The sequence below is a fragment of the Schistocerca cancellata genome, chromosome 1, assembly GCF_023864275.1.
Source record: "Schistocerca cancellata isolate TAMUIC-IGC-003103 chromosome 1, iqSchCanc2.1, whole genome shotgun sequence".
Lineage (NCBI taxonomy): Eukaryota > Metazoa > Arthropoda > Insecta > Orthoptera > Acrididae > Schistocerca > Schistocerca cancellata.
In genome coordinates this window covers 121,451,262-121,465,771 of record NC_064626.1, presented here as the reverse complement: position 1 = coordinate 121,465,771, position 14,510 = coordinate 121,451,262, and the positions used below count along the sequence as shown (strand labels likewise).

General features: G+C 42.3%; 1 protein-coding gene across 7 annotated transcripts in view; it reads left to right on the top strand.

The window, feature by feature from the left end:
• Nucleotides 1-14,510, top strand: part of LOC126166701 (arfGAP with SH3 domain, ANK repeat and PH domain-containing protein) — a 304,337-nt gene that overhangs the window by 199,253 nt on the left and 90,574 nt on the right. For all 7 annotated transcript variants that reach the window (XM_049920429.1, XM_049920425.1, XM_049920428.1 and 4 more), the window contains exon 5: nucleotides 9,171-9,330. In XM_049920429.1, the coding sequence (XP_049776386.1) occupies nucleotides 9,171-9,330 (160 nt within the window). The remainder of the gene's footprint in view (nucleotides 1-9,170; nucleotides 9,331-14,510) is intronic.

Here is a 14,510-nt window from a genome sequence, read left to right as displayed (position 1 = left end):
TACACACGAGAAAAATTATCTACCGCCTGAGTGGTCTGTATTCACACACAACATAATATTTTGTGTCGAGATAAAATCTCTCGTCCACTTCATTTGTTTTTAAATATCACGTTCGAGTTTTTTGCAATATTTCCACTGGCGACGGCACACCTTGAAGCGCCAACTCAAGGCAGCCCTTTGGTGTCGTGCTACACAAAATTGAATGGAGACATTGCCCATTGTGCTCCATGGTATCCGTACTTCATTTGACAGCGACCTGAAGGCTACAGCAGCTGAATTAGTGTACGCTGGGCCTGACAGTGGAGTTTGTGCATATGGCATAATGTGGCGTTTATAATATGGTCGATGCATCACAGTTTGTCACCAGATAACGGTCGCACGTCCGATAACTCCAGTCAGTGACACCTAGAGAACAAACTGTACAATACCCGTTCGTATTCGAGGACCTCTCTAGCTGCAGTCGTGTATTCATACAGAACTACACGGTGCGAAATCCACTGCAGCTGCCACGTATAGTACTTGGTAGAAGCAACAACACTTGAACGACAGACATCAAGGGTATTTGTACCACCGTATCCATTGACAGATTCAAACCTGCCTTCTACGATACACAAGATTCAATGAAGACAGTCGGCCCCGCGACCGCTGAAGATAGTGTACTTGAAGATAGTGTGCCTGAAGATAGTGTACCTGAAGGTAGTGTACCTGAAGATACACATGTCCAGCATGATGCCGACAAGGTACCACAACCAAGGGCGCTGTGATGAAGAAAGTGGCGCAGAGTACAGCTCCCCCCGACCCGCTGGTACCGCCAAGTTCAGAAATAAGATACCCGGTTTCCAAAAACACAATGACAAAGCGTGCACGACATCAGTCCGGTTCAACCTCAGATACCGTTGACAGGGGGAGGGGGGGGGGGGAGTCATGTAGGCTATCACGACGACAAGCAGAGTGGCAGTGTACGTAAATATTCCATGACACTCGTAATTCTGTGTCTTATTCTTTGACTCTTGATTTCGTTTTAGTATTCTGTGCTCCATGTATTAAAGAACATAACGTCACTTATACGTGCAAATAGTACAGGGTGTTTCAAAAATGACCGGTATATTTGAAACGGCAATAAAAACTAAACGAGCAGCGATAGAAATACACCGTTTGTTGCAATATGCTTGGGACAACAGTACATTTTCAGGCAGACAAACTTTCGAAATTACAGTAGTTACAATTTTCAACAACAGATGGCGCTGCGGTCTGGGAAACTCTATAGTACGATATTTTCCACATATCCACCATGCGTAGCAATAATATGGCGTAGTCTCTGAATGAAATTACCCGAAACCTTTGACAACGTGTCTGGCGGAATGGCTTCACATGCAAATGAGATGTACTGCTTCAGCTGTTCAATTGTTTCTGGATTCTGGCGGTACACCTGGTCTTTCAAGTGTCCCCACAGAAAGAAGTCACAGGGGTTCATGTCTGGCGAATAGGGAGGCCAATCCACGCCGCCTCCTGTATGTTTCGGATAGCCCAAAGCAATCACACGATCATCGAAATATTCATTCAGGAAATTAAAGACGTCGGCCGTGCGATGTGGCCGGGCACCATCTTCCATAAACCACGAGGTGTTCGCAGTGTCGTCTAAGGCAGTTTGTACCGCCACAAATTCACGAAGAATGTCCAGATAGCGTGATGCAGTAATCGTTTCGGATCTGAAAAATGGGCCAATGATTCCTTTGGAAGAAATGGCGGCCCAGACCAGTACTTTTTGAGGATGCAGGGACGATGGGACTACAACATGGGGCTTTTCGGTTCCCCATATGCGCCAGTTCTGTTTATTGACGAAGCCGTCCAGGTAAAAATAAGCTTCGTCAGTAAACCAAATGCTGCCCACATGCATATCGCCGTCATCAATCCTGTGCACTATATCGTTAGCGAATGTGTCTCGTGCAGCAATGGTAGCGGCGCTGAGGGGTTGCCGCGTTTGAATTTTGTATGGATAGAGGTGTAAACTCTGGCGCATGAGACGATACGTGGACGTTGGCGTCATTTGGACCGCAGCTGCAACACGGCGAACCGGAAACCCGAAGTCCGCTGTTGGATAACCTGCTGCACTAGCTGCGCGTTGCCCTATGTGGTTGCCGTACGCGGTCGCCTTACCTTTCCAGCACGTTCATCCGTCACGTTCCCAGTCCGTTGAAATTTTTCAAACAGATCCTTTATTGTATCGCTTTTCGGTCCTTTGGTTACATTATACCTCCATTGAAAACTTCGTCTTGTTGCAACAACACTGTGTTCTAGGCGGTGCAATTCCAACACCAGAAAAATCCTCTGTTCTAAGGAATAAACCATGTTGTCTACAGCACACTTGCACGTTGTGAACAGCACACGCTTACAGCAGAAAGACGACGTACAGAATGGCGCACCCACAGACTGCGTTGTCTTCTATATCTTTCACATCACTTGCAGCGCCATCTGTTGTTGAAAATTGTAACTACTATAATTTCGAAAGTTTGTCCGCCTGAAAATGTACTGTTGTCCCAAGCATATTGCAACAAACGGTATATTTCTATCGCTGCTCGTTTAGTTTTTATTGCCGTTTCAAATATACCGGTCATTTTTGAAACACCCTGTATATGTGGGAATAAATGCAGATAACCGCGTGCTCAAATTCATACACACAGGAGACGCTCAGTGACAACAGGCCTCGTGGTTCAGAGTGTGAGGCACTATATAGGTGGCTGGCACTCCATAAGGGGGGAGGGGTGTACCTTACAGAAGGTCAGTCTTCTCACAACTGTTAGTATGCTGTATCTACGTACTCTGTAGCGTAATATAACTTGTCAACCTCCAGAACTGCGAAAGTTTGGAATTTTTTTTCAGTTTTTCTGCATATTTCTTTCCCTTGCGCCCTTCGACAAAAAACAGTATGATCTTTGTAGAGTGTTAAATTGTCTTCATTTTCCACTGTTAAGTTTATTGTTACACCACATACTCACCAAGGTACGGTGGAAATTTCTACGCATTTGCCAAATTAAACAGAAAAAAAGGCATGGTGTGGGCATACCTTTACACTTTTAAACGTCAACAATAGACAGGGACATAGCAATTCGCCGTCCGGCGGAAACCGTGGTGTGTCAACTGGCCTGTTACAGTCCTGCAAATTCGAACGCCATGCACGGACAGTAGCTGGTATGACATATGCGGGAACTGTACGTCGACGACATAGTCCGATCTACGTACGTAACGAGTGTAAAATTAAATTGTGATCTTAGCTGAATTGAGGGATTAGTTCTATTTTACTACGGTTCCTAACACTGTTGATATGAGTTCGCATTAACGATAATAACAATGATACAGTGTGCATGATATAGTACATTTATACATGTAGTAGTAATTCCGTGACATGCTTTATTTCGTGGTAGCAGAAAAATTTTTTGCCCTTTGGTAAGGTTGGCCTTTTTTACACGGGAAAGACATGCTGGACGGAAATGAACGCTGTGTGCGGAACAGATAGTTTTATTGTTTTTTTGTGTAGTTTGCTATACTGATCCTGCAATACAACTTCCAAGGCAAGTTTTTCAAGTAGTCAGACACTTACATTACGTTGTATTTACCAGTGTAACACACTTATAATATTGGTCATCATAGTTGGGTAATAAATCGTCACGTTTGTGTCATTTTCAGGAAGAATGGCTCCATCTCTAATCAAATATGCGAAGAAAGGGAAGCCAAAAATAGGTTATGTGAGCAAGAGAAGATAATCTTATTCCGTCGTGGAGCACGTCAGAAGGATTTAGAAGAAAAGTGGTCTATATGCAAAGTTGCTAAACGTTTCTACATTTTATGGAGTACTTTAACAGAATATGTAGACCGCAGTGGTTGTGATATTGGCAAAATATATAGACCGTTTGCACTTACTAGTAAACTGGAAGTTCATAACTCCATAATACATGTTGATAATGCAAATGCAGGAAATAGGGTTCGGCCTGAATGTTAACCGAATAGGCACTAACCATTGTAGCACAGTATTAAACCAGTGTGTAAGGGAAAACAGAAGTCAAATAACAAAAGAAATGATGATATATGCGCTACTTGTAAAGAGAGCTATAGCTGTGGAAAGAATAAAAGTCCTTGGATTGAGTGTTGTTTTTGTCTGCCATGATTCCATGAAAGTTGTCAGTCAATCGGTTCACCTGATGCTACTGTATTTATGTGTAATATTTGTGCAAACGTTAGTGGACAGAGATACTGTTGCTGAAAATGCGTTAAGTGAACTTCAACACGTGAAAAGAAAAACGTCACGGAATTAAGAACATAATCACTAATTTAAGTAGGGGAGCTTTACACAAGAGTGCGCAGTGACGGAATAACCGTAAATATCTGGGTTATTATCGATAGGAAAACAAAATCCTTTTAGGTTTATACACTCCTGGAAATTGAAATAAGAACACCGTGAATTCATTGTCCCAGGAAGGGGAAACTTTATTGACACATTCCTGGGGTCAGATACATCACATGATCACACTGACAGAACCACATGCACATAGACACAGACAACAGAGCATGCTCAATGTCGGCACTAGTACAGTGTATATCCACCTTTCGCAGCAATGCAGGCTGCTATTCTCCCATGAAGACGATCGTAGAGATGCTGGATGTAGTCCTGTGGAACGGCTTGCCATGCCATTTCCACCTGGCGCCTCAGTTGGACCAGCGTTCGTGCTGGACGTGCAGACCGCGTGAGACGACGCTTCATCCAGTCCCAAACGTGCTCAATGGGGGACAGATCCGGAGATCTTGCTGGCCAGGGTAGTTGACTTACACCTTCTAGAGCACGTTGGGTGGCACGGGATACATGCGGACGTGCATTGTCCTGTTGGAACAGCAAGTTCCCTTGCCGGTCTAGGAATGGCAGAACGATGGGTTCGATGACGGTTTGGAAGTACCGTGCACTATTCAGTGTCCCCTCGACGATCACCAGTGGTGTACGGCCAGTGTAGGAGATCGCTCCCCACACCATGATGCCGGGTGTTGGCCCTGTGTGCCTCGGTCGTATGCAGTCCTGATTGTGGCGCTCACCTGCACGGCACCAAACACGCATACGACCATCATTGGCACCAAGGCAGAAGCGACTCTCATCGCTGAAGACGACACGTCTCCATTCGTCCCTCCATTCACGCCTGTCGCGACACCACTGGAGGCGGGCTGCACGATGTTGGGGCGTGAGCGGAAGACGGCCTAACGGTGTGCGGGACCGTAGCCCAGCTTCATGGAGACGGTTGCGAATGGTCCTCGCCGACACCCCAGGAGCAACAGTGTCCCTAATTTGCTGGGAAGTGGCGGTGCGGTCCCCTACGGCACTGCGTAGGATCCTACGGTCTTGGCGTGCATCCGTGCGTCGCTGCGGTCCGGTCCCAGGTCGACGGGCACGTGCACCTTCCGCCGACCACTGGCGACAACATCGATGTACTGTGGAGACCTCACGCCCCACGTGTTGAGCAATTCGGCGGTACGTCCACCCGGCCTCCCGCATGCCCACTATACGCCCTCGCTCAAAGTCCGTCAACTGCACATACGGTTCACGTCCACGCTGTCGCGGCATGCTACCAGTGTTAAAGACTGCGATGGAGCTCCGTATGCCACGGCAAACTGGCTGACACTGACGGCGGCGGTGCACAAATGCTGCGCAGCTAGCGCCATTCGACGGCCAACACCGCGGTTCCTGGTGTGTCCGCTGTGCCGTGCGTGTGATCATTGCTTGTACAGCCCTCTCGCAGTGTCCGGAGCAAGTATGGTGGGTCTGACACACCGGTGTCAATGTGTTCTTTTTTCCATTTCCAGGAGTCTATTTATTGACACAAAATCTACATGTTCAGAAAACTACAGCAACACCGAGGTAATACTTTTATTGAACAGTACGTAAAACATACCCAAAGAGTACACATTTAGCAAATGTCACAAATGCACACATTATCACCCTCAAATGAAGAGCACTGTTCGTGCCACCATCTCCCATACTTAACGAACTGGATCCATTCCTCTGTAAACGCCAAAATCTATGACATTCAGTCCTTTCCTTAAAGCAGGCGCCTACATACCAAGAGCAACGACAACCTTTGTTTGCTTTTTCCATTTTCAGTTCACTGTCTCGCCTGATACAGCAGCTCTTCAGTGTAGATGAGCTTCCTGTCCGATTTTCGTCCTTAATTCAGACATCCAGAAACAAAACCTATCCTTCGGACTCCACAGCGCACTCAAGAGGTAGAAATTTGCAGCTGTGCCCTAAAGAGAGACCGAGCTATGTGGCGCAGTGATTAGCACATTGGGCTCGCATTTGGGAGGACAACGGTTCAAACCCGCGTCCGGCCATCCTGATTTAGGTTTTCCGTGATTTCCCTAAATCGCTTCAGGCAAACGCCGGAATGGTTCATTTGAAAGGGCGCGGTCGGCTTCCTTCACCATTCTTCCCTAAATTGATGATGTTTGGTCACCTCCACGACCCAACAGAGTACCAGAACTACACCAAGAAAGCTGAAAAGTGATTCATACCTTCACTTCGAAAACACAGGAATTCTTCACACACCTTCTACGAGGCGTTTCTGACACTACTCCGAACCGAACTACGTCATTGGCCAGCTGATCAGTTAAGTCAGATGTCCGGAACGCAATCTGCACTCTCTTTGACACTACGTACTCTTTGGTACATTACCCTTTATAGTGTCACAGAATTAGGTATGCTATAACGAAATTAGATATCATGCCCGCTTTGTTTATTACATTTTATTAGTTAGACAGTTTTTCTATCCTTAAATGTTCTTTATCAGTGATTAGTAGAGCAATGAATACGAAAGTAAATTTTTGTGTACTGACTTGGCAGAAAATCCTAAGAAATTTTGGTCTTACGTCAAAGCCCTAGGTGGATCAAAACAAAATGTCCAGACACTCTGTGACCAAAACGGTACTGAAACAGAGGATGACAGACTAAAGGTCGAAATACTAAATGTCTTTTTCCAAAGCTGTTTCACGGAGGAAAACTGCACGGTAGTTCCCTCTCTAGATTCTCGCACAGATGACAAAATCGTAGATATCGAAATAGACGACAGAGGGATAGAGAAACAATTAAAATCGCTCAAAAGAGGAAAGGCCGTTGGACCTGATGGGATACCAGTTCGATTTTACACAGAGTACGCGAAGGAACTTTCCCCCCTTCGTGCAGCGGTGTACCGTAAGTCTCTAGAAGAGCTTAACGTTCCAAAGGATTGGAAAAGGGCACAGGTCATCCCCGTCGAACAGATGTGCAGAACTATAGACCTATATCTCTAACGTCGATCAGTTGTAGAATTTTGGAACACGTATTATGTTCGAGTATAATGACTTTTCTGGAAAGTAGAAATCTATTCTGTAGGAATCAGCATGGGTTTCCAAGAAGACGATCGTGTGGAACCCTGCTCGCGCTATTCGTCCACCAGATTCGGAGGGCCATAGACATGGGTTCCCAGGTAGATGCCGTGATTCTTGACTTCCGCAAGGCGTTCAATACACTTCCCCACAGTCGTTTAATGAACAAAGTAAGAGCATATGGACTATTAATTGTGTGATTGGATTGAAGAGTTGCTAGATAACGGAACGCAAGATGTCATTCTCAATGGAGAGAAGTCTTCCGAAGAGTGATTTCAGGTGTGCCGCAGGGGAGTAGGACCGTTGCTATTCACAATATACATAAATGACCTTGTGGATAACATCGGAAGTTCACTAAGGCTTTTTGCGGATGATGTTGTGGTATATCGGGAGGTTGTAACAATGGAAAATTGTACGGAAATGCAGGAGGATATGCAACGAATTGACGCATGGTGCAGGGAATGGCAACTGAATCTCAATGTAGACAAGTGTAATGTGCTGCGAATACATTGAAAGGAAGATCCTTTATCATTTAGCTACAATATAGCAGGTCAGCAACTGGAAGCAGTTAATTCCATAAATTATCTGGAGTAGGCATCAGGAGTGATTAAAAATGGAATGACCATATAAAATTAATCGTGGGGAAAGCAGATGCCAGACTGAGATTCATTGGAAGAATCCTAAGGAAATGCAATCCGAAAACAAAGGAAGTAGGTTACAGAACACTTGGTCGTCCACTGCTTGAATATTGCTCATCAGTGTGGGATCCGTACCTGATAGGGTTGATAAAATAGATAGAGAAGATCCAACGGCGAGCAGCGCGCTTCGTTACAGGATCATTTAGTAATCACGAAAGCGTTACGGAGATGATAGATAAACTCCAGTGGAAGACTCTGCAGGAGAGACGCTCAGTAGCTCGGTACGGGCTTTTGTTGAAGTTTCGAGAACATACCTTCACCGAGGAGTCAAGCAGTATATTGCTCCCTCCTACGTATATCTCGCGAAGAGACCATGATGATAAAATCAGAGAGATTAGAGCCCACACAGAGGCATACTGACTACTTTCTTTCCACGAACAATACGAGACTGGAATAGAAGAGAGAACCGTTAGAGGTATTCAAAGTACCCTCCGCCACCCACCGTCAGGCGGCTTGCGGAGTATGGCTGTAGATGTAGATGAATTGATCTCTTTCATGTGAAATATAACATTTCTAGACTGAATATTTGTTTTGATTTTTTGTTTACAATCCTTAATATCACAAAGTTATGTAGGCTCACGTTAAAATACAGTATTTTTTCTCATTGTGTAATGCAGTCATTATGTAGCGGACAAGCAGCAAACGGTCATTTTTTCTTTCTTTCTTTTTTTTGTTTAAGTAATGCAGAGTGGACAATCAGAGTCAAAGAGAGGCCCCACAACAAATTTCAAAAACATTTATGCATTGGGACATTAAGAAACGAGTATGTTGTAAAGGGTATGTGCTCGACAATAGCGAACCCATGCGACACAAAATGCATTCGTCACTTATACAGCACTAGTGTTAACGGGCAGAATCGCGCCGCTAACATTCCGCGTTATTTGGGATCCGTAAGCGTCCTTACGATCTGCCATTAAATGAAATGAATGTGCAGAACAAAAGAAGAGACGTTATGCTTACGACAGCGCTGCGACAAGACAGTAGCTTCGCAGGCAGAGCGGCGGCGGCGGCGGCAGCGTTAGCGCGTGTTAGCGGGCGGCGGTTAACGGCAGCCGGCGGGCCTGTGTGTTCCAGCTACTTCCAGGACGGGCTGAAGACGATCGAGCACTTCGGCAGCTACGTGGCCGACCTGTCGGTGAAGCTGCACAAGATCCGGCAGAAGCAGGACGAGGAGCGCCGCCGCCTGTCCGAGCTGCGGTCGCTGCTGCGGAGCGCGCCCGGCATCGACAAGGAGGTAGGCGCAAAGGGCTGGTGGACTCCCTCACTGTGGTGACCGTAGCCCGAGGCCCTAGGTTATGCCGCCCGATGGGAATAATTCGGTTGCGAGTGGAGCTGCCGAGGCGAAATATAGACTGTGGTAACGGACTGATCAGTAGCACAGCCACATGTCTACGGCTGTGCACTTTTAGTCTACACCCGCTTAATGCCCTCTGCTTCACTCGCGTAGAATGTACAGTCTGAACAGATCTTTTTCGTTTTTCTTTAATCGAATTTCTATGTTGCTCACAAATTGCACGACCTTCTAAAGTTTTCGCGCTGATTAAGGTCATACAAGCATTGTATTTCCAATGACCGTGAAGTTATTCTGATAGCTGGAGTCCAACCTTTTTCTTCATCATGCCTTTTGCATTCTTATTGTGACATTTCCCTAGAAATTTACATCCCCTAACACGTATTTCTTTGTATCTAACCGAGAGGCGAAAGGCTAATTTTTATAGATTTAGCTTCAAAAATGCTTTCATAATGAAATAACTGCATAAAACTTTTCACCCTCTATATCACTTTCTTAGGGAGTTTAATTTCCGAAAACAATGAAACACATTTTTTTTTTTTAATTTCTCACTGAGAAGTCAAATACCAGTTTTCATAGCTGTAGCTTTGAAAAGGCATTAATAGTTCTTTAATAACGATTTATTGAAAAAAAGTTCACCCACTATTTTATCCACTTAGTGGTTGAATTTACGAAAATCCAGAAACACATACTCTTTTTTTATATCTGACCGAGAAACCAAATATCAGTTTTTGTAGTTCTAACTTCAAAATTGCCTTAATAGCGACATATCTTCAAAAACCTTTGATCTCCTATTTTACCCCCGTAGGAGTGGAATTTCAAACAATTTCTTCTTAAACGAAGCCTGCAGTATAACATCCACACCATCTCCAAATTTCAAGTTTCTCTCCTTGGTGCTTAGGGCTGGGCAGTGATGAGCCAGTGAATCAATCTGGACCTATTTCTCTCCTTGAGGGGTTGAATTGCCAAAAACAGCGAAACGCACATTTTTTTTCATTTCTAACTCAGAAGTCAAATACCAGTTTTCAAAGATTTAACTTTAGAAATGCTTTCACAATAAAATATATTAATAAAATATTTCACCCCTAAAGATAAATGCGTATTTTTTTTTAACAGAGAAGCAAAATACAAATTGCCATATTTCCATAAAAACTTTCATCCCTTATTTCACTCCCATGGGAGTTGAGTTTCTGAAAAAAGTGAAACATTTTTTTTTATTTTTAACCAATAAGCGAAATGCAATTTTCGTATATTGAGTTTTAAAATTTCTTTCACAATTAGATATTTTCGTTAGAGATATCATTCCCTATTTCGCACAGACAAGGGTTGAATTTCGAACAACACCAAAACGTGTTTCCAGAATGAGATTTTCACTCTGCAGCGGAGTGTGCACTGATACGAAACTTTCTGGCAGATTAAAACTGTGTGCCAGACTGAGACTCGAACTCGGGACCTTTGCCTTTTGCAAAGTTCTGCAAGGTTCGCAGGAGAGCTTCTGTAAATTTGGAAGGTAGGAGACGAGGTACTGGCAGAAGTAAAGCTGTGAGGACGGGGCGTGAGTCGTGCTTGGGTAGCTCAGTCAGAAGAGCACTTGCCCGTGAAAGGCAAAGGTTCCAAGTTCGAGTCTCGGTCTCGGAACACAGTTTTAATCTGCCAGGAAGTTTCACCAAAATATGTACTTTTTTATTTGTAACCAAGAAGTCAAATACCAAATTTCATTGATACAGCTTTAAAGATACTGTAGTAGTTCTTTAATAATGATGTATTTAAAAAAAGCTTTCAACCACTATTTCACCCCCATAGGAGTTAAATTTCCAAAAAATGCTGAGAACCACATTTCTTTATTTCTGATAGAGAAACCAAATACAAATTTTTGTAGTTCTAGCTTCAAAATTGCCTTGTAGCAACATATTTTCAAAAAACATTTCATGTTCTACTTCTCCCCATTAAGGGTGGAATTTTGAAAAATCCCTTTGTAAACAACTTCCACAATATAAGATCAACACCATCTCCAAATTTCAAGCTTCCATCCTTAGCAATTTGGACTGAGCAATATGAATCAGTCAGTCAGGACATTATGTAGATCTTGCAAAAACTAAAACTGAAAGGTAAGTCCAGAAACCTAAGTTAGGCAATGCACAAGTCTCCAACGAGTATTTTGATACATGTTATGAACAACAAGTATTATACACTGGAAAAAAATTCCTTACATTATAACTACCGTTACATTAATTTGAGAAATGTTGGCATTGTGCTGGATTATCTTGGAAAAATTAGACCCCATATTGTATACAAAATACCAATTTTATCAGAAACTTGCAGGTGTTGTGGTACCACTGGCAGTATGATGTATTTGGATTTAGTTGTTAAATTGTGACAGCAGTATTGTCATTTGTGTATACTGTCATATGTTGCAAGTTAATGCATATGTGTTTGCATCCACCATTTTGATAAATGATAATGTAGCACTTCCTGTGTGTGGCATGCGAAACTTTAATTGGAAAATAAACTATAAATTATTGTAAAATGTTCCGTTCATAAAGCACTGGGTGAGAATGTTGACTGTATAGTTTGTTATATGAAACTTAATCCTCGATGTGAACAACAGATCACTTGTAACATGTATGAAGTGAAAAACAGGTGAAGCTGGAATTCAAAATAGACTGTTGAGACATAAATTCATATCTACCTGTTGGTAAAAACAGTTGCAGTCACCAAAAAACAACTTGCAAGTGCGTAGGTGCATTTGAATATTACACTGTGATGCAACAACCAGCATTTCAGATCGACTGATGGTGCTACTTGTACAGTTACAAGTTTGTCAAATGTAAGTGTTTAAGCTCTGAAACTAGATATAAATCAGCTATCACCAATGTAATCATAAATTTTCTTATGGAATCATTAATTAATGATCTTAAAGAAAAACAGCTTACTTCAGCAGTTATTGTTTCTTCCAGATTCACAGATCTGAAGCTGATTCCTTCAGTTACTTTTTATCTGTAGCACTTCTGAAGAGCTTGCTCTGCAAACTGCAATTCAAAACTTATAATTCTTGTGTTGGCACCTTCAATATGTTGCACCCCAGTAGCATTATTGATCTCTTATTTTGTCAAAATAAATTTTTAGTTGTCTTCATGATTGAGAAATCATTTATGCCCTGATTTTTACTTCTTGTTTTGGATTTTTTGTGTAATGTTCTGAAAATTACCTCATTTTCTTAGATACGATACAGGAAAATACATTTTGCAAGTATCAAAATCTCTTATGATGCACATGGAAGTCTTCAAAAACTCTCACAAAGTAGCTTACATGCACAACCAAGACCATTATGCACAGCTCCATAAGGGACAATTAGAGTCCAGTTTTAAAGCTAGACTTTCATTTCACCTTCTATCAAAACTAGCAATAAAATATGTGATTTTCAATATGGTTTTTCTGAGAACACATATATAAATGTTAACAAACTCTTGAATATTCTATCTGAAAGAAGGGAAACCATTTTGTTTGGGTTGTCAGTCTACAGCAGGGATGTCCAAGAATTCGGCACATGAATAGTGCCGTTAATCATGTGCTGTAGCTATCAAACATGTGCCGTAGCTTTCTCACCTGCGTGAACACTTCCCCCACACCAGACCATGTTGTCTGGATTGTGAGGAGGGGCAATAGGGTGGAAACTGCACAAGTGCTGCATTTAAGTGGCAATACAGTTGCACTGGATACAGCTTGATTTCATATTTCTCAACAACATAGATCACAAATGAAACAAATTTTCAGTATTATTCATTTGTTTTTGGCACACTGAATACATAATATAATTTTTATGTGATGTGGACTGTCAGCATAGGGACAGGCGCAGACAGTTTCACAGATTTTTGCCTTTGAGTTGTCATGTAATTACAACTTCTTTAGTTTCATAATTGAAAATAAGCTTTCACACACACTTGTTGATAGAAATATTGTAGCACTTTTGCAACCTCATTATGGAGACATAGAAACTCTATCCAAGGAAATTAATATGGGTGTCATGGACAGTTTTAACATTCAAGGGATTTGTCTTTAAAATGGGAATTACATTGCTGATCAGTCACTTCCATCTGTGCAAGCACATGGCACTTTTAATTGAAAAGGCAAATGGACTAGAAAACAGATGTAAGATCAGCAGTGTCCTCAAAACATTAAAAAAACTATATGTTTAAGTCTTTCAAGGCCACAATTAATTCTTCACACCCCTCACATTTTCTCTAAAGCCAGTGAAGTTAGGAGAAGGAAATATTTTATTTTTCAGAATTTGTCCTTTCCAAAATACAGTTTTCTTTTTAAATGTGTCCCTTTCAAATCAGAAATAAGTTTTTTCTCACCTTGCAGTAACTTACTCTGGGCAGTGCGCAATCACGTCCACTTAAAATGCAAGGTGTGCAATCCCTTCTAGAAGTTCTAATTTTTGATCTTGCTCTCCTTTCTTATTCATATATTCAACAACACTGGGTTTTAAATTGAAACATTGTTCCAGGCATGCTCCTTAATTTAACCAACATGCTTTTCAGAAATACATACAGTCTCCATAATCTTCATTCAATTCCATTGAAAACTGTCACAATTGACAGCAGAGTAACGAGTGCAACTTCAGAAAATTTACTGTATGTACCATCAGTTTCATCATATTCTCCATGCCTTCCTTGTCTTTCTAAGAATTCTTTCTGCATGGTGTTGTAATGTTTTTCTATAGCAAATTTGAAGTACCCATCGGTTATGTGAAACAATATGATATAATAGGCATTGAGAATTCTTATTCTTCTCTTCTGTCAGTCTTATTCATTTTTAAATCTGTGTGATGATAGATTGCTAGACTGTCATGATTTTTGCAAACAGCCACTGGATCAGTGAATTTCTTTTTTACGATGAACAGATAGTGAATGGTAAATGGCACTTTCATGACAATTCTGTCGAACTGAAGAAACTTGTGCTGTGGTTTTGAAGCTTCAGGTTTCCTCCTAACCCCCCCCCCCCCCCTCAAACACTCTGTTAGGAGCACAGAATGTTCATACAACCATGTGAAACTGTCAAAAAAGTCCTCCTTTTGATGTTCAACTTGTGCATCATATAGGCTTGAATGTCCATTATGT